The 27,948-nt window shown below is 35.6% G+C and overlaps 3 protein-coding genes across 3 annotated transcripts in view; 2 read left to right on the top strand and 1 right to left on the bottom strand.

Moving 5' to 3' along the window:
* The window catches only part of LOC127833221 (CAP-Gly domain-containing linker protein 1-like), a 606,687-nt gene that overhangs the window by 370,191 nt on the left and 208,548 nt on the right, over positions 1–27,948 (top strand). The window contains exon 21 of the mRNA XM_052358378.1: positions 22,984–23,068. Within this exon, the coding sequence (XP_052214338.1) occupies positions 22,984–23,068 (85 nt within the window). The remainder of the gene's footprint in view (positions 1–22,983; positions 23,069–27,948) is intronic.
* Positions 1–27,948, bottom strand: part of LOC127833231 (sorbitol dehydrogenase-like) — a 269,357-nt gene that overhangs the window by 181,501 nt on the left and 59,908 nt on the right. The window lies entirely within an intron of this gene.
* The window catches only part of LOC127833219 (uncharacterized), a 1,273,891-nt gene that overhangs the window by 1,232,626 nt on the left and 13,317 nt on the right, over positions 1–27,948 (top strand). The gene's annotated exons all lie outside the window — the stretch shown is intronic.

The raw sequence follows: 27,948 nt of genomic DNA, 5'->3' as shown, positions 1-27,948 counted from the left end.
GGAGCTAAAGTTAAAAAATTTACATTTATCAATTGAAAGCATCAAAGACAAACTTCGAAACATGCCAAACTCTGTAACGTTGTAATGTTTGTTCTGTTCAATCTGCCAGTGGCATAGTCCAAACACAGGTGGTTCGGCATGCCAACTCTGTCCTGTTCTACCAACACTCGCTTATTGGACCCGTCCATTGTTGAACTCTGCTCTGTGTGGTATTTTTGTACCGTCAAAAACAACAATCTTAAACCATTAACACAAATAAAGTAACATCAGAATATAAAAACAGCATAAACTTTTACAACGATGGCATTGTAACAACAAAGTGACATTGCATATTCAACAAAGAGATCCTTTGATCTTCATGCGTATATCTCGCGAAATTAATACACACACGCATCATATACTAATATGACGACCTCATTAATTGATCTTAAATTCTTCAAAACAATTATAAAAGTTCTCAAAAATCAGTATGAACGACCTCAGAATACACATATGAAAGACCTCAGACATGCATATAAACGACATCTGATTTGTATGAAATTCTTCTAAAATAAGTTTGAAAGTTCTCAGACATTAACACAATGTCCCTCATAAATCAATATGATGGTTCTGATAAATCAATATCTATGTCATTAATATCAATATGAAAGTCTTCAAAATGTAATATGAAACAAGTGCAAACAAAACTAGAAGTGGCGCGGCAGAGGCCGACGCTTATCCCCACGCCGCATGGATGTTATATTTAAAGGCAATTTTGGATGGGCAAGGCCTAATTTGGTGGGGCCCCGGGGAGGGTAATGTGGACATGGATGGTCGAAATAGACCGTGTTGTCATAAAAGATGTTCAGTATTAATTTGAAGTCAATTGGTGAAAACATGAAGAAGTTATGTTAAAACAAAATGTTGGGTACGAAAACAAATTCGGGTACGAAAAAATTATGCCAAAACATTTTGGTACGAAAAAAAATTGGGTAAGAAAAACATTTGGGTACGAAACAAAATTTCGGAACGAAAACAAATTGGGTACGAAATAAATTGGGTAGGAAAAAAATGGGTACAATAATGTTGGGTACAACAAAAATTTGGGGCACGGGGAAGTAGTACCCGTGGACCTCTCGATAAATTTGTAAGAGGACGGACGGGAACCAAGCTGCCTTTACCTTTATCAATGGCCCTGGGGTGGGTAACTTTGAAACTTGCACAAATGGTACATATGAGCAGATGTGCGTCGATGCACTCTTTGGAATTTTGATCTGACCCCTGGGTCAAAAGTTATTATCATGTGCAACGCATGTTCTTAGTCAAATTATGGATAATATACCCATTTTACCCATTTATTTACCCATCACTTTTGACCCAGTGGCCAGATCAAAATTCTGTCGCCGTCACCGTCGCACAAATGCTCATAGCTACCATGTGTCTAAGTTTCAAGGTTCCGATGCTAATAGTGTAGGAGGAGTAAGTGGCCGAACGGACGGACAGAAAGATGGAGACTAATACAATATCCCCACGCTTTTTAAAAGCTCGGGGATAAATAGTGACTTTAAATAAAAAAAATTATTAACAAAATACCATTGATCATGTTGTTTTTATTGTTCAATATTTGGTTTTTAGCGCATTGTCCGCACAATGAATACAGCAGTTTGTAATATTTAAAAAAGCAAATACAAATTAATCATCTTGAACTGAAAGCCCTAGTACGGAAAAACAATCGTTGTTAAATGTTAATGACCGTGCCTGATTTTGAAATGACATGTGACTTAGCGTGCTTTCAGGAAACAGGACCGCAGAAATATTGAATTATGTGAAGCCAGGACGTTCGCTCGTTGTACTTAAAGCGAGATTATACGATTTTTATATGTGTAAAAATTGTAATATATTGATAAAAATATGTTACAATAACACAAAATAGGCAATCAAAATTATACATTGAAGACGAATTTCATAAAAGTCAGCAAAGACAAATTAGCGACCCGAGCCGATTGTGACGAAGAAATGTCGTACATATTTCCCTACAATAACCGAAGCATTCGTACTTTTTATTAGGATCAGAGTTTGTGTCCGTGTGTCCTTTGAGTAGATATCGTTGCAGGAATTTCAAATGAACCGTTAAACTAAACTTAGATTCACATCGTACATGCATTATTTACATGCTGGCGAATTCGACTGTGCAGACATTTTCGATTTCAGAATTTAATGGCTTATTTCGCATGTCAAGGTCACAGTGACAAAAAACGTATTCACACAATGGCAGCCACTACAACTGACAGCCCATATGGGGGGGCATGCATGTTTTACAAACAACCCTTGTCTATATGGTGTCAGTAGACTATATGGGGCAGTATTTTGTCATATATTGTTATTGTTATATAATGTTCTTGAATTTAATATTTTTGATAGTAAAATACTAGTTTTAATAAAAAATATTGTTTGTCCTTGTGAATTTGATGAGATAGAAAGTAGTTGACTTGATATAATCGTTACAGGGTTAGTTACTGACCTGATATGTATCGGGTCAGTAACTAACCCAGTAACTATTAATATCGGGTCATCAATTTTACATATACTTATATTGGGTCATACATTTTACATATACTTATATTGGATCATCAATTTTACAAACTCTTATTTAGGGTCATTAATTTTAAATACACTTATATTGGGTCATCAATTTTACATACACTTATATAGGGTCATCAATTTTACATACACTCATATTGGGTCATTAATTTTACATACACTTATATTGGGTCATAAATTTTACAAACTCCTATATTGGGTCATCAATTTTACATACACTTATATTGGGTCATCAATTTTACAAACTCCTATATTGGGTCATCAATTTTACATACACTTATATTGGGTCATCAATTTTACAAACTCCTATGTTGGGTCATCAATTTTACATACACATTTGGAAAACCTTTTTAAATCTTCTCTGTATGTGTATTACATTTTATTATGCCCCCGGTAGGGTGGCATATAGCAGTTGAACTGTCGTCAGTATGTCAGTCAGTCTGTCCGGCCGTCCGTCCGAAAAACCTTTAACATTGGCCATAACTTTTTCACTATTGAAGATAGCAACTTGATATTTGGCATGCATGTGTATCTCATGGAGCTGAACGTTTTGAGTGGTGAAAGGTGAACGTCAAGGTTATCCTTCAAGGTCAAATGTCAACTATATGGCGTCTGCCCGTCAGAAAAATTTAACATTGGCCATAACTTTTTCAATATTGAAGATAGCAACTTGATATTTGGCATCTATGTGTATCTCATGAAGCTGCACATTTTGAGTGGTGTAAGTTCAAGGTCAAGGTCAAACTCTACACAGTAACTTTAGAGCATCTGGGGGTCGTACACTATCCAGATACGATGTTGCCAGTTTAGCATGTAAAGTGTACAGCTCAACACTCACAGCTACCAACATTCAAGCTGCCTTTCGTAAGAGTGGTGTTTACCCATTCAACAAAAATGTGATATCTGATCACCAAGTTGCCCCATCGACCTGTTTTCACGTTACAGCTGCAGGTGATGCATGTAGTAAAGGGTCTGAACCGTGTGAGAATAATGAAAAGGCAGAACAGTTTTTACATGAGCGTGGGGGCAAGATTTTACAAAATGTTGACACAGCAAAAAAAAACAAGAAACACACTAAGTAAAGTTGTAGGTGGACAAGCTGTTACTGAGACTGAAGTCCTTAACAAAATTTAGACACATAAACATAAACAAAGTAACAAACGTTCAAAAGATGCAAATAAAGAAAATATCAATCCCACACCAAGTGTATCTGGTTGTGCCAAAAAACCTAAGTTTATAAGAACAGTGACTGAAAGTGAAAGTTCTGAGGATGAAATAACAGACTCTGAGAAATGCATTGTTTGCAAAAAGTTTAGCCCTGACCTAAGTAAGAGGCCATACATTGTAATAGTGAAATGGGGACAGTGTGACAAGTGTTCTGGCTGTGTCCACCTATCCTTCTGCACAACTATCAGAGTTATCAGAAGGGGAGACAACTTCTTGTGCCCCAAGTGCTCAACCAAATAACATGAATATAAAATTAAACAAGTTCTGTAAATATGTTCAAAATATGTTCACAATAAAACATTTTATTACAGTTTAAATTACTTTAGATTATAGTTACTGTTGTTTAAAGCACTTTTAAACGATTGTTTGTGTGTACTAACTTTTGTTGTGCAGTATAGTTGGAAAAACTTGAATGATCTGAAAGCGGTCGAAAACAGGTTGGATGAAAATAAAAATTACGATTTTGGCTTGATAACAGAAGTGTGAAATAAAAAAATATTACAAACAGGTAAGTCTATAAAAAATATTTTCTTATACTTTGTTTTGAGTCTCAAGTTCATTGTCGTTAAAGTAAAATATGTATCTCTTCGTTGATGTAAGCGATTTTATAAAAAAAAAGTCTTTAGCGGTCGAAATCAGGTTGTACCAGGATACAGGAATAATGTTTCTGAGGATCGTTGACCATGTGATTTTATTAAGTCAGGACTCAACACTAAGGCACGCCCGAACAACATTCACTGCCTGTACCTAGGTCCGGGCTAGCCAATGTCCCAGGAACATGCCCGACCGGTCGTGTGTATTTTGGGCGGGATTATGTGTTCTACAGTCGATTGGTGTATAGATCTAACGGATAGCTAAGGACTTCGAGTCTCATTTCAACGTAAGTACCATGCATTCAGTAATTAAACCATTAAACCTAGATAGGCACATGTCTTTCCTATTGAAATATGACAACGGTTTTAAATTTCGGAAAAATTATATTTGTTTACAGCGCGAATTTCATGGTACACTGAATCAGTCATTACCGGATCATTAATCTTTGTCGGATTACATGTGTATCGTGTTATTTCTTGAAATTTGACACATCATTTCTACAAAATAATTGCAATATATGTTAATGTTCAGAATGCAAATTTATTTCTGCGTTTAATAAGACCAAGTTAATGGAAATCGCTGCACAATTGATGAAGTACTGGCTGTTCAATGCGATGCACCCTATATTCGGGTCATTTTGAATTGAATACCTTGTTATATATCCTCTGTGTGCCTAATTTCGATCAGGTGTCTAAGTTCGATCAGTTTTTTATGACGTATTTTCGAATACAAGCACTTACATCACGCGCCAGCCTTTCTGCCAAAACTCATAACAGAAGTCGTAATTCCGTCAACGTCTCGTAAAAATGCGGTTTAAACAGGTCTTTATGCATAACAAAGCTTAAATTATGTCATTTATCGATACCTCATTTTTCATGCATTTATCGCACTTATATTCTTTAAATCACCATTAAATTCATAAAACATCCATCAAAATACTCTTTTCTAAATTACCAGGGACGCTGCAGTATTCAGGGGAGATAAGACAATTCTCCGTAAATAAGCGCTTTGTATACCTGGGGCTCATAAGGGGGCATTCATAAATTAGATCGACTCATTACATTTTAAGATAATTGACGTCCAATTAAGATGTTTATTGTTAAATTTAAGCCCTTTACTGCAGCGCATTTGCCGTGAAAAACTGGCTTTTAGAAGGGGTGAAACATTCCTATGTCCACATTGTGTTAAGGAAAAATATCGTTTTATAATGTAAATATGTTTGGTAATTTTACAGATGTGTGTTTATGAGTGCTTAATCCTCTTTTCCGTTACCTTCTAAATTGTTAATTGTTGTTAATTTTAATAAATATTTAAGACATACATTACAATAATCTTCAAAATATATGAATAAACTTTCTTCTCTAAAAAAACAACATTAGAATGTCTCGCTACTAGCTTAAGTATTCGTGTGAGCAAATAACAATTTATCTACCCCATGTGATCCCCCAAATGTGACGTCATGAAGACAAATGGTCGAACTTAGGAGTGCTTCAGACTGACGTATATCATGTGGGAAATAGATAGCTTTTAACCGTTTACGACCGCTTTGTTTGTATGTATTTCTTTTTTTTGGCAGATTTGTAAACAGTTTTGAATACTCTGTCTAAATACCATAGCAAGTTTTCAGTAATCGTTGTTGATGTCGAGCATGCGCAGAGACAAAGTTTAACGTGATCGAACTAAGGCACACAGAGCATATATAGATTTGATAGTGAAAAATATGTTTTTCAGAGAAATCGATTTTTCGTTATAATTTGATTATTTTTCATTAAAAATGATGTTTTCACTAATTAATATCATAGCCACACGCTAACCACATGTGTATTTGACAACTTCAATCGAGTTTATATTTATTTTGAGACAATCCCCACATTCCTGAAAAGTGTTTTTTTATGGCAATTTCGGGGCCGATATTCGGCCCCATTCCCCTCAAAAAAGAGTATATAGTTTTCCCCCATTTTGTAGAAAAAATCCCCTCCAAAAGTAAAAATAAATATAAAAAAAATTATAATTTTTTTTTTTTTTAAGAACTGTCTTATGATAAATATACAGGGCTCAACATTTATTGTTGTCCTATTGCCCCTGGCAAGTAAAAGTTGGGTCTGGGCAAGTTATTTTATAATCTAGTTGTCCGCCTGGAAAAGTGCAAAAAAGAACAAAGAACATTTAATTTAGACTTTAATTGCTGTAATCATTTTGTTAAATGTTAAAAAATTAAAACGGTTTTGCGGTGTATCATTTTGGTTTATCAAACAATATGAGGTTTACAGTTGATGTGATATTTCATGTTTGGACAAGCTGCTTTACGTTCAGTGCAAGTAGATTTTGGAAGTACTGGCCCGGTAGGGCAAGTTGATTTTTCGGTTAATTTTTAGCCCTGATATATCTCAAATTTATTTCATAAACAACTAATAAAGTATATAACTATAATTAATATGATTTTGAATTATTATTAAGAGTTATATTGAGTTAGTTTTTCCCAAATCAGTAAATTTAACATGAATTGCATTTTTTTCCCAAAATGGCCAGGAAAAGGCCTGATGTATCTAGGTATATTGTGTCAATATTCGTTGATAAAAAATTTCCAATTTGGTCCATTTTATTGATATAAGATGCTCAAATTTTCCATTTTATCGATTTAAAAAATCCCAATGAGACTCAAAATGGCAAGCAAAACTAAGACTGTGCATGAAGGCTGAACTGTCTGAAACTAATGTTGAAAAAAATCATTGGTATATATTTAAGAAATATGACAAGGACATTCATCTGTGAATATTACATTCATGCATACATGTGTAATCATATAATCAATATCATTACATATAAAAGAGTAAATTTTTAATTTTCCCCTTTTCCTAAAAAACGACGCGTTTTTCCCCTTTTGACGGGCCCCGCCACCATTCCCCTATAGGTGAAAAAAAACACTGCTGAATATGGGTCACCACATGTCCGTTATTCACTAAATCCAGAGTTGCAGCTTTCATGCTTATTTTATATGGTACGCATCAATTTGGTTTCTGAGCATTCTTCATTTTGTAAAGAACACATAATACTAAAATATTACATCAATGAACATTATGTTTACCAAACAAAATCTGCAAAATTCAAGAAACCATTCGTCTGCACTTTTCCTGTTGTCACAAAAACGGTGCGTACATAACGTGACCTTGTTTTGCTTTCGAAAAAAGAAACAGTTGTAAACATTGACACACGTCAACAAAAACATGAATCGACTGAACAATGCGGGCTTTTTGTATTCAATTCATAGAAAACTATAAATCTTAACATAAATAAAAGTATTTTGCAAAAAACGTTTAACCTATCCGTTACTCACTAAAATCCGCTATACACCAATCGACTGTATATCAATGAACTGCGTTTTAAATAAGCTTTTCAAAGATGCAAAAATCTTAATATAGTATGATCAGATGACAATTAAATCCCAGAGTCAAGTCGGAGACAACGGATCGTAACTTGAAATAGATTTGGAAACCCCTGATTGCAATCAAAAAGAGGCCAACAATTCAAAAAATCCCCGGCGGTTTTCCTGGTAAAAACGTCAGTACCTATTTTTAAACAGAATTCCGCTAGATACGGTTTTTGATTGGTTTCCTCAAAGTGACGTGTTTTCTCGATAAAAATACGTTTAAAACTAAAAGCCGGAATCGCCCAGGATCGTCCGGGATCGATGAAGGTATAAAACTTGACATTAACACAAAGTTACTATAAAATTATTAGTAATTTATCAATTTTAAATAATTTTAATTTGTTTGATCGATTAGAAGTGTTTTGACAATCATGAAAGCTTATGGGATGGCATGGTGTCTGTCTGTATGTGGGTGTGTGTGTTAGGCTTTCTCTTGTTTAGCCGATAAAGTCCACATTTTTCATCCGATTCTTTTCAAACTTGTTCAATGTGTTGATATTAACGAGGACTCGAACCCTATTAAAAATGGGTTACATCAGAGTAAAAAGTCCAGAATTATCTCCCCTTGAATTTGAAAAAATTGTGAAAAAGGCTTGTTTACGCAATAAATAAAGTCCACAGTTTTCATCCAATCATTTCCCAACTTGCACAGTGTCTTCATCTGAATGATGAGTCAAACCCTATTGAAAATGAGCAATAGCGAATTATAAGTCCAGAATTATCTCCCCTTGAATTTAAGAAAAAAATGAAAATCTTTAACATTTTGCATTAAATTTTGCAATATTGAAGATAGCAACTTCATATTTGGCATGCATGTCATTGTGTATCTCATGGAGCTGCACATTTTGAGTGGTGAAAGGTCAAGGTCATCCTTCAAGGTCAAAGGTCAAAAACAAAAAAAATCAAAGCGGCGCAGAAGGGGACATAGTGTTTCCGTCAAACACATGTCTTGTTTGTTTACATATAAAGTTCTATCCTTTTGAAACTTCAACGGATGTTTAATATCATCAAGGGCCAGAACCCCAATGAGAGTGAAGAAAATTTGTCCAACTTATTGTTGAAAAGGAGCCATTTGAAGTTTAAATTTTACGTTTCTTCTTGTTTATGCGATGAATTTCCCATTTTGGGTCTGTTTGTTAAAAACTTACTCAGATTGTTCATGCTATCAAGGGCTTGAGCCCTATTGATTCCAGCCAGTAGAGCGATCAATCAGGCCCTCATGGGCCTCTTGTTTACGCAATTCAATAAGCAAAACTAATATTGATGGTCGATCCCGGATTTTAGTAGAGAGTTAACCCTGTACAATTGTTACGACTACCGTAGCACGTTATTTTGCGACACCTAAGATTCACTTACCATTTGTTGTCAGACGGCAACCGCTGCAATCTATGTAAAAAAAGTTTTAACGTTTTATGTCGTTGTTTAAGTTTGGCTTTACGGGTGGGGACGGGGGTTCCTCGGATAAGAAAAGAAAAGGGAAGGAGGAAAGTAATAGAAAGTATGAGGGAAAAAAAACAAGGATATTTCTCCCGAAATGGCGTAAAGAATACAAATAGATGTCTTAAGTAGATGAATATTTAATTCATTAGAATTAGTAAGGCAAGCTAATAAGAATGATTGAATCATAGTTGCACAGCCCCACACACACAAGAAAATACAAGTTGAATGATAAATATAAAGGTTTTGATAATACTTGAGTCAGAGCACATGAAAGATTGGTCAGGGTTAGTAGGTTCTGCATTTACTAGCCCAAATGGGCTAGTTGAAAAAAAAGTAAGTGTTAAGCATTGTAAGTGCTAAATTAAATGACCTTTAGGATTTAGACATTTTACGGCTACATGTAATTACCTTCAGGGACTTATAGTTTATGACTACTGAGACTTATTGCACTGAGGATTTATGACCATGAAGACATACGAAATAACCTTCATACTGGATGAGTAAGGGGATTTATTATGCTAGGAAGAATATCATAACTAAGTGGCAGGTGTCTAGAAAAATGTCTTACTGTTTCAATTTTATAATTTTGCATCATATGTAGTGCATTTTGCAGTTAAAGATTATTAATTGTAGTCAAGGACTAGATATGACTTTTAAGTCTTGAGTAGTGTAACAAATTGAAACAGAGAAGTTTACCAAACAGAACAGAATAGTTTTTTTGGACTTAACCCTTTCAGTGCGGGAACCGAATTTTAAAGGCCTTTGCAAACAGTTTGGATCCAGATGAGACGCCACAGAACGTGGCGTCTGATCACGATCCAAACTGTTTGCTATTCTGATAGTATTCTTCGAAAAAAATAGAAGGAAATGCTAATTTTAGAAATTCTGCAGACGACATTTTTGCAGAAGACAAATTTCCCAGCATGCAAAGGGTTAAGCATATATACAGCTCATCTGCATAAACATACATATGCAATAACAGCATGTGTTTCAATAAAATCCCAAAACACATATCATTACGAAGAAAGATCAGTTTAAAAGGAATGAAATACAACATGTTTTAGTGAGAATGTGACATGGATGAGGTAAATACATAGTGACCACATAAAGTAAAAAGTTAGCTTAATAATTGCCACAAGTATTACATTATTTTAAACTTATTGTCTTTGTGAAAGATATATTATTTATACTAAATGTATAAGACATTTTCTCGCATTTTAAAGCATTTTAAACAAAACATTGCTAATTTTCTTAACACTTTTTAGTTTGAACTATTAAAGGGATCTTTTCACGCTTTGGTAAATTGACAAAATTGAAAAAAGTTGTTACAGATTCGCAAATTTTCGTTTTAGTTATGATATTTGTGAAAAAACAGTAGTACTGAACATTTACCATGGTCTAATATAGCCATTATATGCATCTTTTGACGATTTTAAAACCTAAAAATTATAAAGCGTTTCAACGCGAAACGATTGAATAATTTGGAGAGTTCTGTTTTTGTCGTTAAATTTTGTGAAACTACGAAGATTGCTTATATAAGGTATAAAATACGTTAAGTTTGTGTACTCGGCGGAATAGCTCAGTAGTCTAAAGCGTTTTTACTTCAGGACTCTGGCAGGACTCCAGGCGTCACTGGTTCGAAACCTGGTCCGGGCAATGTTCTTTTCCTTTTTTAAATTTTATTCTTGATTTTTTACTGGAGCTTTTACGATCAAATGTTTACATTTATCGATATAAAGCATTATATGAATAAGTTAAAAAAATGCCCAAATCTGTGAAAAGGCCCCTTTAAATAGTACGATAAAATTGGGCAATATCTATAATACCCATATGTCTATCCACTTTTCCTCAGCTGCAAGATGAGGGCCGTAGACACCAGCACACAGGGGACCTACTGGAAGAGGAACGGGAGAAGGTGGGGCTGCTACAGCAAGAGTGTGAGAGTCTGAGGGAGGGCAGGGAGACCCTCGACAAGAAACTGGACAACATGCAGAGACGCCTTCACAGGTACATTGCTTATTGTAGCTGTGTACATAAACCTGTAAATGGTGATCTCTTTTTGAATACATTCTGTGCTTGATTTGTTACCTATTACTGTAAATCATTTATATTTTTCCGCATAAAATTTCTTTTTTTGTATGATTTTTTTTTTACTTTTTGTGGACAAGTAAATTTTCTGTTTTCTAATTTTTGACAAAATATAATTTGAATTTTTATCTGTCATTTTCTGATTTGTTTGTCTTAAATTTGTGGATCGGTCATCCCACGAAATCAATTTAATAAATGTCCCACAAATAATAATGATTTAACAGTATCTGTATTCTGTTGATATGTACATGTATACCTTTTTTTTTGCATTGCACTTTGATCATTATAATTTGATTCCAGTAGGGAAACAAACACATGTATCATAGCAGTACGTTTAATATATTCATGCATAAAGACCAGATTTAGGTTAATGTTTGCTGTCTATTCTTTGTGCAAAAATATTTTTACATCTTGCAATCTCAAATATTGTCTAAAAGTAGTCTTCAAGTAATAAAATGTGTGGCCTGTTTATTGAATATAGGCAATGTTTAAAACCTGAAGCTAACTAAGAGATTTTGAGTAACCAGGCCGATAACAGATATGAGCTGAGAGCATATTTCTACTTTGGATGGCACTAATACTTTTTGTCTTCTTAGAAATATGTATCACACAAGCCCTACCCATCTAAGATTAGAACATAGTGTCTTTATCATAAAGAGAATCATAAAACATTCAAAGCATCCTTCTTTTTGCCTTCTTAAGATAGACAATTATAAAACCAATTCCTTATATGCAGCATAAGGGGAGAACATCAGGCGAACATGAGGAAAACCACTCTTATCTCTTAAATTAGAAGTGCTGTGTTATTATGAAAAAACCTGGCCTGTTTTGGAATTATAGTATAAGTATAATTATGAACTTACTACAAGGTAGAATGGGGTATACAGGAATTATCATGGACACACAAGCATGTCAGACAATGTTCTGGGCAGTTTTTCATGTAAAGCATTCAAACTGGCAGGCAATTGAAGTTATAGATGTGTAATTTTTATTAACCAGGTTTTCCGAAGGAAAAAACTGGTTATTAGATTGGCGAATGCGGGCGGGCTGGCTGGCTGGCTGGCTGGCGGGCTGGCGGGCGGGCGGGCGGAACAAGCTTGTCCGGGCCATAACTATGTCGTTCATTGTCAGATTTTAAAATCATTTGGCACATTTGTTCACCATCATTGGACGGTGTGTCGCGCGAAATAATTACGTCGATATCTCCAAGGTCAAGGTCACACTTTGAGTTCAAAGGTCAAAAATGGCCATAAATGAGCTTGTCCTGGCCATAACTATGTCATTAATTGTGAGATTTTAAAATCATTTGGCACATTTGTTCACCATCATGGGACGGTGTGTCGCACGAAAGAATCACGTCAATATCTCCAATGTCAAGGTCGCCACGACTAAAAATAGATTTTTTTAAAAAACAAACTTACAAAGGGGGTTAATTTTGTTTGTTCATTTCAAAAGTTCAGTTTGAGTTTTCTCCCTTTATCAGATTTTTTTTTCACAATGAAAACCTGGTTTTGTGACAATTTTGTCCCTTGTTTAATCCTGCCTTAATATTTGCTTAAGTTTTGCCCCTGTTTAAACTTAGAATTTTTACAACTTGATGATTATGAATCGTTTTACAATACATGTGGCATAGTAAGATACTGTTCACTGTTGTGACAAGGTCTAGATATAGAAACACACCATGTCTATACTGAAACTGTCAAATGGTTAGTCTCTCAACTTGAATGTGTTGTAGGGAGCAGGGTGAGTGGTTTCAGAGGGAGCAGGAGTTACTACAGAGGATTGAGGAGGTCTAAGATAAGAACACTAAGATACTGTAGTCAGAAAGGGTAGGTACATGACTTTATTTTAAAGTAAAACAAATGTGACGTGCTCTGTGAAAAGGGGGTTAAACACTTTGCGCACATGCATCAAACCCCCTTTTCACAGGGCATGGCACAAATATTGTTTTAAGTAATGCCCCTTCAATTTCGTACTTATGTAATGTGATTGTTACAACTTGCTACATATTACGATATTTGTCAATACTATTACAATCTGTGTTTTATTGCATTTTTTATCTATAGCAAAAATTAATTTAAGTAATGCTCCTTTTTTGACTTTGATGTTCTCTACTATGACTGTTACAATATGGTTAATAATGACATATTCAATTCAAGATGAAGGTATTTGTCACTACTATGACAGGCTCTAGTTTAATACCCTCTTGTTGATCATTCTCAAGTTGTTTTGAAATACACCAAGTACTGGTTCTTCCAAGGAAATAGACTCGTGAGTGTTTAAAAGCCAAATGATTTCATTGATAAATAATAGGATCAAATGGAGGCAATGGACTAAGCTTGATTATTATTCAGTGAAATACACTCGCAGTGATATTTACTTTAAGGCAATGAGGAGCAGGTAAAGTTGGCAGAGGTGATCATGGACCAATATCAGGAGACCACTAACAGGCTGAAAAAGATGGTGTTCGAACTGGATGCTGCACTCAGAGAGAAGGTAGGTGAAAAACTAGAGACGTGTGGGAGGGGAGGTAACTAGGGATGTGTGGTCGGGTTAGTAACTAATTTTACAGGTAATTAGACCAAATGTCTGACACTGTTTTGGAGCTTTCAGGAAGTGTGTGATGGGACTGGAACTGGGAATAGGTAAGGGGAAGTTACTGATGGTTTGGGTAGGGGAGGTTACTGGAATGTTTGGTAGGAAAAATTAACAGGGATATAAGAGCATGCCATCAGACTGAAGAAGATGGAGACAGGACTGGATGCTACAATCAGAGAAAACGTTGGGAAAAAGACAAGGTAACTAGGCGTAAAAGGGAAGGGGGTAATTGGGGTATGGTGTTTGGGGGATACTCGGCAGTGTAGGTAATGAAAGGGTGTCTGGAAGTTAACTTGAAATGTGGAAGATATTTACTTTAAACATCAATTTATATTTTCAAAACTAAGCTGAGACGTTGATGTGTTATTTCCCCTATTATTCTTCTCTATTAAATGTTGTTGTTGTTCATGTATTATTCCTGTGTCCTGTTCCAGGAGAGCGTGAAGATAGAGATGAGCATCATGGAGGCCAAGTTTGAGAATGCCCAGCGAGTCCTGGAGGCAGACCTGCACTCCACCATGGAGAAACAGGTAGCTGTAGTATGAGCCACATTGTGTCATAACTGGGCTGAGTACATGTGCATAGTGTCATGCCAGATTAGACTGTGCAGTTTGCACATGCTTATCAAGAACGACACTTTCCGCCATTATTGGATGTTTGATAAGATGAGGCTTCCTTTAAACGAAAAATTCCATGAAAGCGGAAATTGTCAGTCCAGATTAGTCTTTGCAGTCCGCACGGGCTAATCAGAAACGACACTTTCCGCATATTTTGTGTAAGAAGAGACTTCCTTTAAACAAAAAATTCCATGAAAGCGTAAAGTGTTGTCCAAGATTAGCCTATGCAAACAGCACATGCATTAAGCCCTTTTTTTTCCAGAAGAAAGCTCATGTATTTATTTTCTCTCACATAGTGGGGATAGAGACATATTCATATTTCTGCTTTAAAAAGATGTATGTCGGATAATTTTTAAGCTTGGCTGTTTTCGAAGAAAACCCGAGGTATTGTCATAGCCAGCTCGTTGTGTCCGCCGTCTGTGTAAAGGTTTGTAAAGGTTTTTAACATTCACTCTAAAATCAAAGTCCTTCCACTTATAACTTTGAAACTTCATATGTAGATGCTTTTTGATGAGTTCTACACGACACACCCAATTTTTGGGTCAGTGGGTCAAAGGTCAAGGTCACTGTGACCTCTAAAAAAATGTAATTCTGACAAGCTTTCGCAGCCGAGCGTTGCACCCGTTATGCGGTGCTCTTGTTAAACATTTATGTCGTTGAGTTTGTGTGGACTTAATCTTTGTAATCCCTTGATGGATTTTGAAGAAACGTCTTAGGATCGATCATAACCAAGTCTAGTTCTGCAGTTCTGCATATCGTCAGAATGTTGAGACTGATGAGAGTTATTGCCCTTTGGATATGATCACCTTAAGGACCTGGCCCGGGCTCCTTGTCTTGAACAACTGGCTGATGTAATACAAAATGAAACAGGATTGGTAATAATCAAGTATATTTCTCTAATCAGGAATATGATATGGGGAGAGTTATTGCCCTTTGAAATTTGTGACCAAATAAATCAGTTGCAAACATTTATAATGGAACATTCTTTTTTGCTATCATGAAAACGGCCAAATTGTTCATTGTTTGATGGCGATTAATCTTCAAAAGTTAAGAGAAATACTTTTATTACTTTCAAATGTCAGTATTTCAATCATGTATAACCAAATATAATCACTTCTAATAATTACATCGCCGAGCAGATAGCAGATGTACAGGCGCGTCGCACAGGTAGTTTTAGATGAGACTCGAGAAAAACATCGGCAGCAGATCCTGGACCTTAGTAGGCGTAACGGGACAGAAACGGAGAGGCAGCTAGCAGTATTTAAGGACGAGGTTGCCAGGAAGGAGGATGAGTTAAGAAAGCAGTTTCAGGAAATGGAAACTAGGTGAGTCTTTCTAAAGTAGGTGGACATTGAAACCAAGTGGGTGTTGCATTTTAGGAACTTGAAACCAGGTGGGTGTTGCATATTAGAAACTTGAAACCAGGTGGTTGTTGCATTTCAGATACTTTAAACCAGGTGAGTGTTGCGTTTTAGAGACGTTAGAGGAGGTGGGTGTTGCATATGAGGAACTTGGAACTAGGTGGATGTTGCATTTAAGGAATTTGAGACCAGGAGGGTGTTACATTTTAGGAACTTGAAATCAGATTGATGTTTTAGGAACTTGGAATGGAGGTGGGTGTTGCATTTTAAGAACTTTAAACCAGATGGGTGTTGCATTTTAGGAACTTTAAATCAGATGGGTGTTGCGTTTCGGGAACTTGAAACCAGGTGGTTGTTGCATTTTAGGAACTTGAAACCAGGTGAGTGTTTTAGGAAATTGAAACTTGGTGGGTGTGGTAAACAAGGACCTTGAAGCAAGGTGGGTGTTGCTGTTCAAGGTTCTTGAAAGAAAGGGGTGTGGCAGTTACATGAACTTGAAACTAAGTGGATGTTGCAGTTTCATGAACTTGAAACTAGGTGGCTATTGTAGTTACAGGACCTTTATACTAGGTGGCTATAGCAGTTACAGGGACTTAAAACAAGGTGGCCTGTCTTTCTTTCTGTCTGTCATTGCGTCATTCTGTCATTCTGTCCCAAAACTAAAACCTTACAGTTAAGTTTTGCAATAACTTGAAATATTGAACATAGCAACTTGATATTTGGCATGCATATGTATCCCATGGAGCCGCACATTTTGAGTGGTGAAAGGTCAAGGTCATCCTTCAAGTTCAAAGGTCAAAAAAAAAGTGGCGTATAAGGGGGCATTGTGTTTCTGACAAACACATCTCTTGTTGATAGAAGTTATTGGCCTTGGACTTTTATTTATTTTCTTAAGTGGAGTTTTGGGACACATTCTTACGAGGGCATATGTGCCCTTTGGACACATATCTTGTTTTTTACTGAAATAAAATAAGGGTTTGCACCTATAACAGTAAACCTTTGTGTGTGTTTAATTTTGAAAAAAAAGCATCATGTAATAGATTCTCTTTGGTTATACAGGTTGATGGAATACAGAAATGAAAATTCAGAACTTAAATGATATCAGTTATAACTCATTCCGCTTTGAATATTCAATGACTACATTTTTCTTGTATTAAAATGGCATACCAAACATATGTTTAGTGTAATAATCAATGATGTGTTATTTTAGACTGGAGATTTTGACCAAACTTCAGTATGCGATGCAGAGCCAGTGGAATGAGGCCCTGTCCCTACTGTCAGCTACACCTCAGAGGAGCGTATGCAATCTGTTGAAGACATTTCTTAAATAATATTTCTTCCAGTGCCCATATCAGGGCTTTTCTCACCAATTTGAGATATGATTTGTACATGTTGAATTGGAAATTTCAGCATCTCTTTACTTTTAATAGGAAAAATGCATTAACATTTGATTGATAACATTTACATGTTTCATGTCTACACTTAACAGCTTCTTTTCCTAACATCTGAAAGTCAAACCATTATTTGAGGAATTAAAGAACTGGTTTTGGGAAGGAAAGATACTTTTTTGCCATTTGAAATATGACTGAATAATCGCTATATAATCAGCCAAATAAAGCAATCCATGTCTTGAACTCAAATTATGCGGAGTCCATAAACCATATACACTAAGTACCTTGTCAAAAGTTCGTAATTTCCGTTATCAAAATTTTACAATCATTCATGTTCATTTAAAGGTCACCCTGTCTTATTTTCTGGTAAATGACGGACAATTGTTTTCTCACTGTGTCATAATACCATTGTATATTTAGTCTGAGTATTTGCAGTCTCAATGCCTTCAAGCCAGCCTTATCAAAGATCATCTGGCTGTTTTTGGCTTTCAACTGAATCTTATCATATTTTTTTTAAATCATAAACAGTTATAGTCATTTTTTTTCCTGAAATTAAAAACATAATTGTATTATGTCAGATGCCAAGAAAATTAATACAATAAAGTAATAAAAGGAATTATGCTTACCATCTTTCATGTATAACGCTCCAGTGAAGTACATCTACGTCACCTCATGTCTTACTCTGCATTTAGTATGAGGTATTCTTCTGTGACCAATAAGTCGAACCTTGCATAGCTCTACCCTTGAATATTCTTTGGTCCAAAATGTTTTGTACTTTCAATCTCTACTTCATGCTAAACACTTGGATGGAGGGAGGGGGGCATTTGAGTCTTATACTGAAATCTGATATAATTCAGAAATGCTGAAAAAAATAATTGTTTGTTGGTATGTTTGCTTTATTTTTATGCCTCTGAAGGAGGGCATATAGTGATTGCACTGTCTGTCTGTCCGTCACACTTTTGCGTTAGGTTTCGAAAAATGCTCATAACTTTTATGTCGCTTCAGATGTAAATTCATATTTGGTATGCGTGTGTATATGGACAAGGCCTTTCTATACGCACACAAATTTTGACCTTGACCTTGAACTTAGGGTCCGCGTTTATGTTTCGAAAAATGCGTTTAGGTCTCGAAAAATGCTCATAATTTCTATCAAAGCATTTATCGGGGGCATATGTCATCATATGGAGACAGTTTTTGTTAAACAGGTTTTCCGAAGGAAAAAACTGGTTATTAGATTGGCGAATGCGGGCGGGATGGGGGGGGGGGCGGAACAAGCTTGGTCAGAAGTTGTATCTAGACAATATCTAGGTCGAGTTCGAATATGGGTCATGCCGGGTCAGAAACTAGGTCACGGGGTCGAAAAACAGATTGATTTTGAAACAAGGGGGGTAATTGTGATGAACAATCAGTAGCAATGCACATTTTGACTTGCAGTTGTCTCCCTTTATCATACTTTTTAGTAGCAATGCACATTTTGAGTTGCAGTTGTCTCCCTTTATCAGACTTTTTTTATATTGAAAACCTTGTTTTGTGACAATTGTGTCCCTTGTTTTATTTTAATCCCACCAGACCACGCAGAGCCGTACAGATGATGCAGATGACACAAATTCATCTATTTTGACCACCTCTACAAGCATCCCAGCTGTGAACTTCTCCTTACTCACTCCTAGACCACAGCCAGCCAATCAGGCATCAGAATCTAACCATTTAACCAATCAAAAGGAGCCACACACTCCCCCAAGGCAGCAGCATACCAATCAAAGCCATGCACACAGTCTAACCAATCAGATGTCTCCTACCATGTCATCAGCCATTTACCTCAGTCCTGTGCTGGGGAAATCAACAAATCAGGACCATGGTTCCATACTGAGTCCTGGCAGGGAAAGTTATGTTTCCCACTCAACAGAGAAGGATAGGGATGATGCAAACATCGAAACGGCTGCACTGTCACATTTGAAACAATTTCAAGATTATCTAAACAGGTATTTGCCATTTAACCATACTGGAGAATTTCCTTCATTTCTTTATGCAAATGCATTTGAAAAGTTGCTGAGAGGATTAATCTTGACCTATCATATCTTTAGCTAACCTAGCACTCATCTACATGTTTGTTTTGCGTAATAGTGTTGCCTCTACTTAAATCTTTTATATCAGATAAAGTGTGATCATGCTCATCTTAAATTGGCCAATTTAATTTTTCTCAATCTTTAAAAGACATGTATTGTGAAAGACAAATGACCTTATGAAAGGCATGAAGACAATTCGTAAACCCTTCAGTTCTCAATTTATTCAAACTTGCTTGGTATACTTTTATAAATGGTTAGCAGCAATGTATATCAAATAGCAATTCAATAAATTCTGTTGTAAAATGATTGGATATTAATTAAATACTGCACTGTTTGCAAATGGTAATTTAATGGCCATGAATCACACCATTTAGAGTCAATAAGAAGCCATGTAACTGATAATAGTTCAACAACATTGTAGAGTAATATGAAAATAAGTTTAAAACAATTTTGTATGTTAGTACATGAACATAAATTCATGCCCATCACCCCACATTAGATCTTACATTCCTGTAATTTTTTGTTCAGTTTCACAAAGACCCCTGAGTGGATATCTAGCATCAACAGTCAAGCTGAGATGCATAGTGGGGGCTCTGTCACTAGCACCCCTAGATTGCCATTACCACCCGAGATAGCTGCACTGATGTCCACTCATCTGCATAATATACAGGTAGACAACTACTTGGATTTATTTGCTTTAAACTGAATCTTAAAAATTGCTATATTTAAAATAAGAAATATCTTTTAAAAAGATATACGGCATTGATTGTGGTTGGAGTTTATGAAAGGTAAAGAGTTGAATGAATGAGATCAAGGATAGCGAATGTCTTTTTCTGTGCAGTTCTTAGCTGCATCACACACAGTACGGGATGTTACGCTGAGTTTTTGGGGCTTATTTTACATTATTACATATTGCTGGTCATAAACCTATACATACAAAACAGAAAACCAAAAGAATAATGGAAGTGAAATTAAAACATATGAGTAAACAGGCCACACGCGAAGTATCCGTACATATTTTAAATATTTATACGCGCATTTTTATAACAAACCTGTTTTAGTGGTTTGTCGGGCATTGCTATTTGATTAGAGTATTAACAGTATCGAGAATCATCGCGCTCATGCTTAATACATTAGTCATTATGGTGGAATAATTCTTGTTAAATTAATTAAAAATAATATTTATCATGGTATTGTTGAAAACACATTAAGAATCTATTATTGACATACCATAATTGTATCGCTGAATATCTTCATTTAACATCTTTCTGGTCTAAAGAAAATTCCAGTTCACCTAGTTCCCGCTATAGCGTCTTTATTATATAACGATTATTTTACTGGCCGCGAACTCCGGTCAGCACATAAGGTAGTCGTGAAGACGCAGCGATGACCTGTATATAAACTCTGACATTCACACACACTACCGCAAACTGACAAAGGTGTAGAATCTACGCACAAAATGTATTGATGTGAAGAGTTAAGTGTAAAACTGTTCTATCTATCATGCCTTTTCATAAGAGATAAAATTGTTTCATGCTGAACACGCAGTAAAACAGTGTTAGAAAGACGCGGCCATGTTTCCAATGTTCTGGTATCATTCTCAAATCAGCCAATGGACTAAATGAAGAGTATTCATTCGTGGGTAGCCGCGGGCATTTTTATGAATGCAACCTAAAGGTCACCTAAGGTCAAAAGTGACGTTAAACAGCTACGCCGAAAAAATCAATTAAATTTTTTAAAATAATCTAGTGGATTTATTGTAAGTGAATTCCACCCAAAATACTGCCATCAATTGGGAATATGAAGCATTAAAGTTTGTTTTGTTTCTCAGTGTCTTAACTTCTTATTTGTTTTTATCAACAGCATATGGCACACCACCCAGCAGTCCAAAGCCAATCAGGCCAGGCCTTTCATCCAGTGAAGTCTTCAGTAGCCAATCAAATGCAAGGTGCAAGACTCTTCAACCAACCATCACACTCATTACATTCAGCCTCCCAACCAAACTCTCTATTAACTAATCAGAGAGAGCTTGACCTTTCTCAGCAACATTCTAGTCTTCCTGCTAGTCTCAACTTTCAGCCAATCTCATCCACCAGATTTCCTGTCAATCAGACAGAAACTCCACCCCCAAGGATGAAACCATCCAATCAGATTGATCTTTCTCATTCAAATTTGAATCAAACTGACATCACTGTGTACAGCGACTTAGCCAATCAGACTGCAGCTTCAATGCCTGGGATGTTGTGGGATGGATTTAACAGAGCGGTGCCAATACGTCCACCTCAGCAGTGTGACGACGCTTATGCAAATGAGGATAATCAGTCCATCATTTCAGGTACCCTATCTGTTTGTACAGAAACAAGTATTTGTCATGTACAGTTTACTTATTATATCATTAACCTGCTGCATGATTTGTGAGGGGAATTTGAAAGCTTATTCTCACAACATCTGTATTTCGTAGAACTGCATGTTATAAAACTAACTGTTGAATAATCTTTATTGTGACAAATGATTTTTTTAGCATACCCTTGTTCTTTAAATATAAATGGATTGTTTGTTTCCAAGAATTATTGAGAAATTGGCCATTTGCAGAGGCCCATTAGCCAATGGCTCCTAAAATTTATCATAGGCCACCAAGATTTTTAGAGAAAACTTATATGTCATCTATGCAAAGGGTATCAAAATAAAAAGGGCCTTTATTTGTAGCCATATGGTGAACCATGGTTTGTAAGCAAGGTTTACATTCATCATATTTAATAATGTACAAGAAGTATTGAAAAGAAAGAATGAGCAACTGCGGCAAAATTGTATGTTGCTAACTCTGCTGCAAACCTGACATACAAGCAAGCACACATTGCTGTTTTCAGGGGTTTCAGCGGGTGTGGCCAGAGGCTACTTCCAGGGCGGTCAGAGTTTCTCCCCGCCCACCAGGCAACACAGGGACAGTGAGAACAATTCAGTGGACGACCTAACCCATCAGTCATACAGGTAGGCTTACCTGGGGCACGCACCGTGAGACTGCAGAGTTTCTAACCTAGCTTCAGCAAAAAACATTGAGCAATGAATAAGAAAAGTGGTGGCTTTTGAGCGTTAATTTTTAATTGGTTTAAAGTACCAGATTAAGTCTCAGATTTAACATATGAATGTCCGTTGAGATTGGGGAGATATGAAAATTCAGTAATATTTGTTTAAGTTTTCATACAGTTTATTGTTTGATTAAGTTTTTTATTGAAAAATATAATGAAATTATTTTTTAAATAAAACTATTTTCTTGAGTGTTATTGAGTTTGTTTTAATATATTATATACACTTTAATTTCTGGAAACAATGACATTTCAAAATTAATTATGGCTTTTTGCCAATATATGAAGACGACCCTTTACGTAATTATAAAAGAATTTTCCATTTAGAGCACTGTTTTGACTGTATTATAACAAACCACCTGTTCTTCAGATGTTTCACTAATATTTAAAAGCTGTTGGTTCATTTGTCAGTATATTTGTGGAAATGCAAATTCCTCTTCACAAAAACATGTTTGTTTGAATGATTGATGATGACCGTTGGATACGGCTAATTATGCCTCTTGTTTTCTAGACTCAACGAGGACTACAGTGATCTGTCCGAGCGAGTCCAGAGGCACGAGTCTCACCAGAATGAGCTCCAACATTACATACAGCTGGTAGAACATTTACCAAGAATTGAGCCTCGGAAACAGGGGCATAATACATGTGTGTAAAATGTCGTCTCAGATTAGCCTGTGCTGTCCACAGATGCTAATCAAGGACAACACTTTCCACTTCTATGGGATTTTTTGTTTATAGGAAGATTCTTTTAAACAAAAACCCAGTTTGGACAGGAAGTGTTTTCTCTGTTAGCCTGTGCGGACTTCACAGGCTAATCTGGGATGACATTTTATGAACATGCATATATATAAAGTTCAGTTTTGTCAGAACGTGGCTCAATTATCTGGCCCCAATTTCTAAAGAAACCTCATCAGTTGATTTTAAGATTATTTTTTTAGTTGGTTATTTAATTGAATGTTATCACTATTTAAAGTTGATGGTGTTGTACAGTTCAATTTAAAATCAAAACTTGATTGGTTAGTCTCTGCATGTGTATGAATAAAACAATCAACAAAGGTTTTTCAAATGTCAATGGTCTCTTTTAGGCTAAAAAATATTAAATATATGTTCTATTTAGAAATTATAAAAACTGGAAAGAAAAATTGTTATTAAATATACCGAATGAAAACAATATTATTGTTTTGAAATAATGATTTCTTTATCCCAGTTGTTCAAAGAAACACAGAAGAAACGTTCAATTGTGATTTTATTTATGACAAATAACTTAAGGTGAAGTTTTTTAATTTTGATCCAGGGGCTCATAAATCACATGTTTTAGTAGCGGTATGTTAAAATTACGAAAACTGAAATATGATTTCAGGAAATGTATCTGTCTCTAATATTTTTCCGATATTTTTATTAAAACCTGATTGACAGCTAGCATGCGATTGTTTTTGACCATACAGCTGTTTAATTTTAGTTGCTGAACCGTTCTTCAAATGAAGCAAACACTTCGCAGCATACCGACTCTGTGTTGTCACAGGACAATGGTATGTCATGTTTTGCATATGAGCCCTTCTCTTGGAAAATGAGGTTTAATGCATTTGCATTATAAAAAGTTTGTCCCAGATTAGCATGTGCATTCTGCAATCAGGGACTACTTTTTCTGCCTGAATTTTCTTAAAAGAAACAAAAAAACTTAATATTCCATGAAAGCTGAAGGTGTTGTCCCTGACTTGCTTGTGCAGACTGCACAGGCTAATCTGGGAAGACATTACACTCTTGCATTTAAACCTGTTTTCCTAGGGCAAGGCTTATATCAATTTAAAAAAAGGTGATATTCACAAATCTCTGTGAAGAAATCTTACTAAAGTTAAGTCATACTGAAGGGACAATTTCAGAACAAATGTTCTCATAGAAATCAAGTTTGCCCTGCTTACAAAAGAAAGTTTTACTTGAAGAGAAGCATAAATTTGTATTATTAGACTGGTAAGTTAATTTATAAATAAATGGTATTGATGTGCTGTGGGGTTATAACAATGAAGTAATTTTCTCAGTAAATTTGTGAGACAATGCTCGTGATAATGTGTAATTTTCTCATTTTACTGATAAAATTATTTCACTTTAAAACCAAAAGAAAATACACGTTCTTTTATTTGATACTCTTCATTTATTACTTGTATGATGTTTTCTACCCGTATTATTGTGTGAAGACCTAAACATTTCTAGCACCATGTTGGATTATTTGGAGCCCTGGATTTGAAATGTTACATATAGCGGCTGCCTCTGACCCTACCAATAGACACAATTACTAGGGTAGGGCGGTCATGTGATTGAGCAACCTTGATCCGAGCAGAAACAAGGCATAAATTAATCTTAACAGTAAATTATAGCCTTCGACAAAGTGTTGACAGTAAATGGTCATGCTCAAAGTATGGAAACACACGCACAAGATTGGTTATTTGAAATATGCATGTTAATTATAACAATTTTTAGATTTTGTTGATAGTTAAAAAGAAATGCAATTTTATGTTCCAATATATATTATTTGTATTATCATTATACTATAAAACGTCTCTTTAGTGACTGCATTTGATAAGTATTGACTTCCTGTGATTGCAAACATTTTTCTCTTGCCTCATTTATATTCACCTCAAATCATCTGTGATGTAGCATCTTTAAAGGATGACCTTGATGTTCTAGTGATCTATGATTACAGAGGACTTAGATTTGAATGACACTGCCCAGGCAGCCCAGTTTCAGAGGGAACTGGACCGTATCCAGGAGTTACGAACCAAGCAGGAGGTCAAACAGGGGTCAGCGGTCAAAGGTCAGTCAGTTTTAGTGGAGATGGGGTCAGCCATCAATATGGGTAATGAGGGTATTAGTGCCTCTGAGCGCAACTTGTCTTACATTTTGCAATCAATCTTTTTTTTCAAATTTTTCAATTATGATTATCTGCAATTATTATCTACAAATGCTTCAGGGTATATTTTCAAAGTTTTTTGATGGAGTTATTGCCCTTTGTGAAATTTATATGTATATAATCTGTGCAAAAGTCGTAACAGCTTCTGTGCACAACTCCTTCATTTTGTGTGCAATTTACATAAAATTTTAACCGAATAATTATCTCAAAGAGTTACAGCATTTAGTGTCATGGTTTTGGGATTTATTAATTTTAGGAGCTATTGCCCTTTGTTTAAAGTTACATAATGCCAAGGCCATGTAATTGCAGTTACTCTTTCTTAATAGTTGTTTTCAGCACTTAGGCGACAATAAATTTATCAGTTGTTCAACAGATTTTGTCACTTAATATTTAGAGGGAAATAAAACTAATATTAGTATTAATTAGGGCTGTAACGATACATTCAAATTACTCGAATACGGCTGTGGACGAATCGTTTTCGTTATTTGCCACCTCCCGAACCGAATATTTGACGAATACAAACAACATGGTTTTGAGTTTTAAAGTTTAATCATCTTATCTTACCTTACAAATGAAGGTTCATACAATAAACCCCTATATTAAAATGTTCTTCTCCTTATTCTGGCATCTTTCATCATGTTTACCCCACCCACTATGTTACACAGTGAGATTATCAACAAAAATGGCGGGCACCGGTTGAATATTTACGACATTGAATTGAAAAATCTTTCGATGGTTGTTTAATTTTTATTTAGGTAAATACGAGTGATTTGATGCTCAAACATACACACAAAGGATTAGCAGATGGAATTTCAAATTGACAAATATTCATAGTTTCATACTATATAATGTCATGTCAAGTTGCTTAATTGTTCTACTCAAGGATTTTATTAGTACTAGTCATGTTTTCAAAACTGTGTTCAAAGTTTAAGCAGTTCTAGTCAGTGTATTATTATTTAAAAGTATTATATTTCATATTTTCAGTAAGCAATTACACTCAATTAATAAAATTAACAAATACTCATAGTTTCATACTATATTATGTCATGTCAAGTTGTCAGTATTACTTTTGTTCATTGCAATTCATATTCGCGAATAAATATTCGTATTCGCCACCCTGTATTCGTGATACCTATCGTATTTGTCACCTAGTGTAATCGTTACAGCCCTAGTATTAATTATCAATGAAATCAGAGGCTTGTTTTAAGTGCAGAATAAAAATACAGGATAATATTTTGTGAAAAATCTCATGTGTGTGTTTATGTAAAATTGACTCTGCAGGCCTAATAAAAAATACCTTTATTTTAATATACAATTATTAGATGTGGCTCATTCAACAAACATCATATATATTGTGGCCTGAACTTCAAAAATAATTTTACAATGTGATTATGATGCCTTAAACTAAGCCAACTAAACTAAGGGCACTCTTGTCTCTTTAGTGCCAATTATGTGGTTGAGATTAAAATTAATTTTTTTATTTTCCAGATGCCCAAACCAGCAAAATACTGAGCCCAGACCAGCTTGAAGAGGTTACCAAGTTACTCAACCAGGTCAAAGGTCAAGGTCAACTACCTGACACTTCATTGCCCAGCAACCCCCAGGTTGCTGAGCTGATAAAACTGTTGTCTCAGGCCCAGCTAGGTAACCAGTCTGTTGCTAGGAAACCTGGGAGACAGCATAGTAACCATGGAAACCATCATAGGGCCATTGGGGTGCGCAGAAATGTGCACTTTAACCCTAGCAAGGTGAGTAAAAATGACACAGCGTAATAATTAAAGAAAATACATGGTACACATGATTAAAAGCAACTGCTTTTTTCAGTCTTTTTTAGCTTGACTATTATATATGAAATATATATAGTGGAGCTATCCTACTCACCCCGGCGTCGACGTGAGCGTCGGCGTGAGCGTATGCATAAGCGTGCAATTGTTAAAGTTTTCGTACTACCCCAAATATTTTCTTTGTTCCTTGACATATTGCTTTCATATTTTGCATACTTGTTTACCAACATGACCCCAACATATTAACAATAGCAGACAACTCTATCAAGCATTTTGTCATAATTATGGCCCCTTTTCCACTTAGATCATGCAGAACATGTTAAAATTTGCATACTGCCCCAACAATTTTCAATGTCCCTTGACATATTGCTTTTATATTTTGCATACTTGTTTACCAACATGACCACAACCTATAAACAATAGTAGACAACTCTATCAAGCATTTTGTCATAATTATGGCCCATTTTCCACTTAGAATATGCAGCAAATGTTAAAGTTTGAGTACTGCCCCAACTATTTCAATGTCCCTTTACATATTGCTTTCATATTTTGCATACTTGTTAACCAACATGACCCAACTTATAAACAAGAGCATACTACTGTATCAAGCATTTTGACATACTTATGGCCCCTTTTACACTTATATAATTACCACACCCCACATTATACCCCCCTCTCAACCCCCCTCCGTCCCCCGAACTTCATCCCCCCAAACCTCTCCCCTCCCCCCCAATTTTTTAGCTCACCTGAGCTTATGTGACCGTGTGATGTCCGGCGTCCGTATGTG

Source organism: Dreissena polymorpha, chromosome 6 (genome assembly GCF_020536995.1).
Source record: "Dreissena polymorpha isolate Duluth1 chromosome 6, UMN_Dpol_1.0, whole genome shotgun sequence".
Classification (NCBI taxonomy): domain Eukaryota; kingdom Metazoa; phylum Mollusca; class Bivalvia; order Myida; family Dreissenidae; genus Dreissena; species Dreissena polymorpha.
Note: the sequence above shows the minus strand (reverse complement) of the source record. Positions and strands in the feature narration are given on the sequence as shown.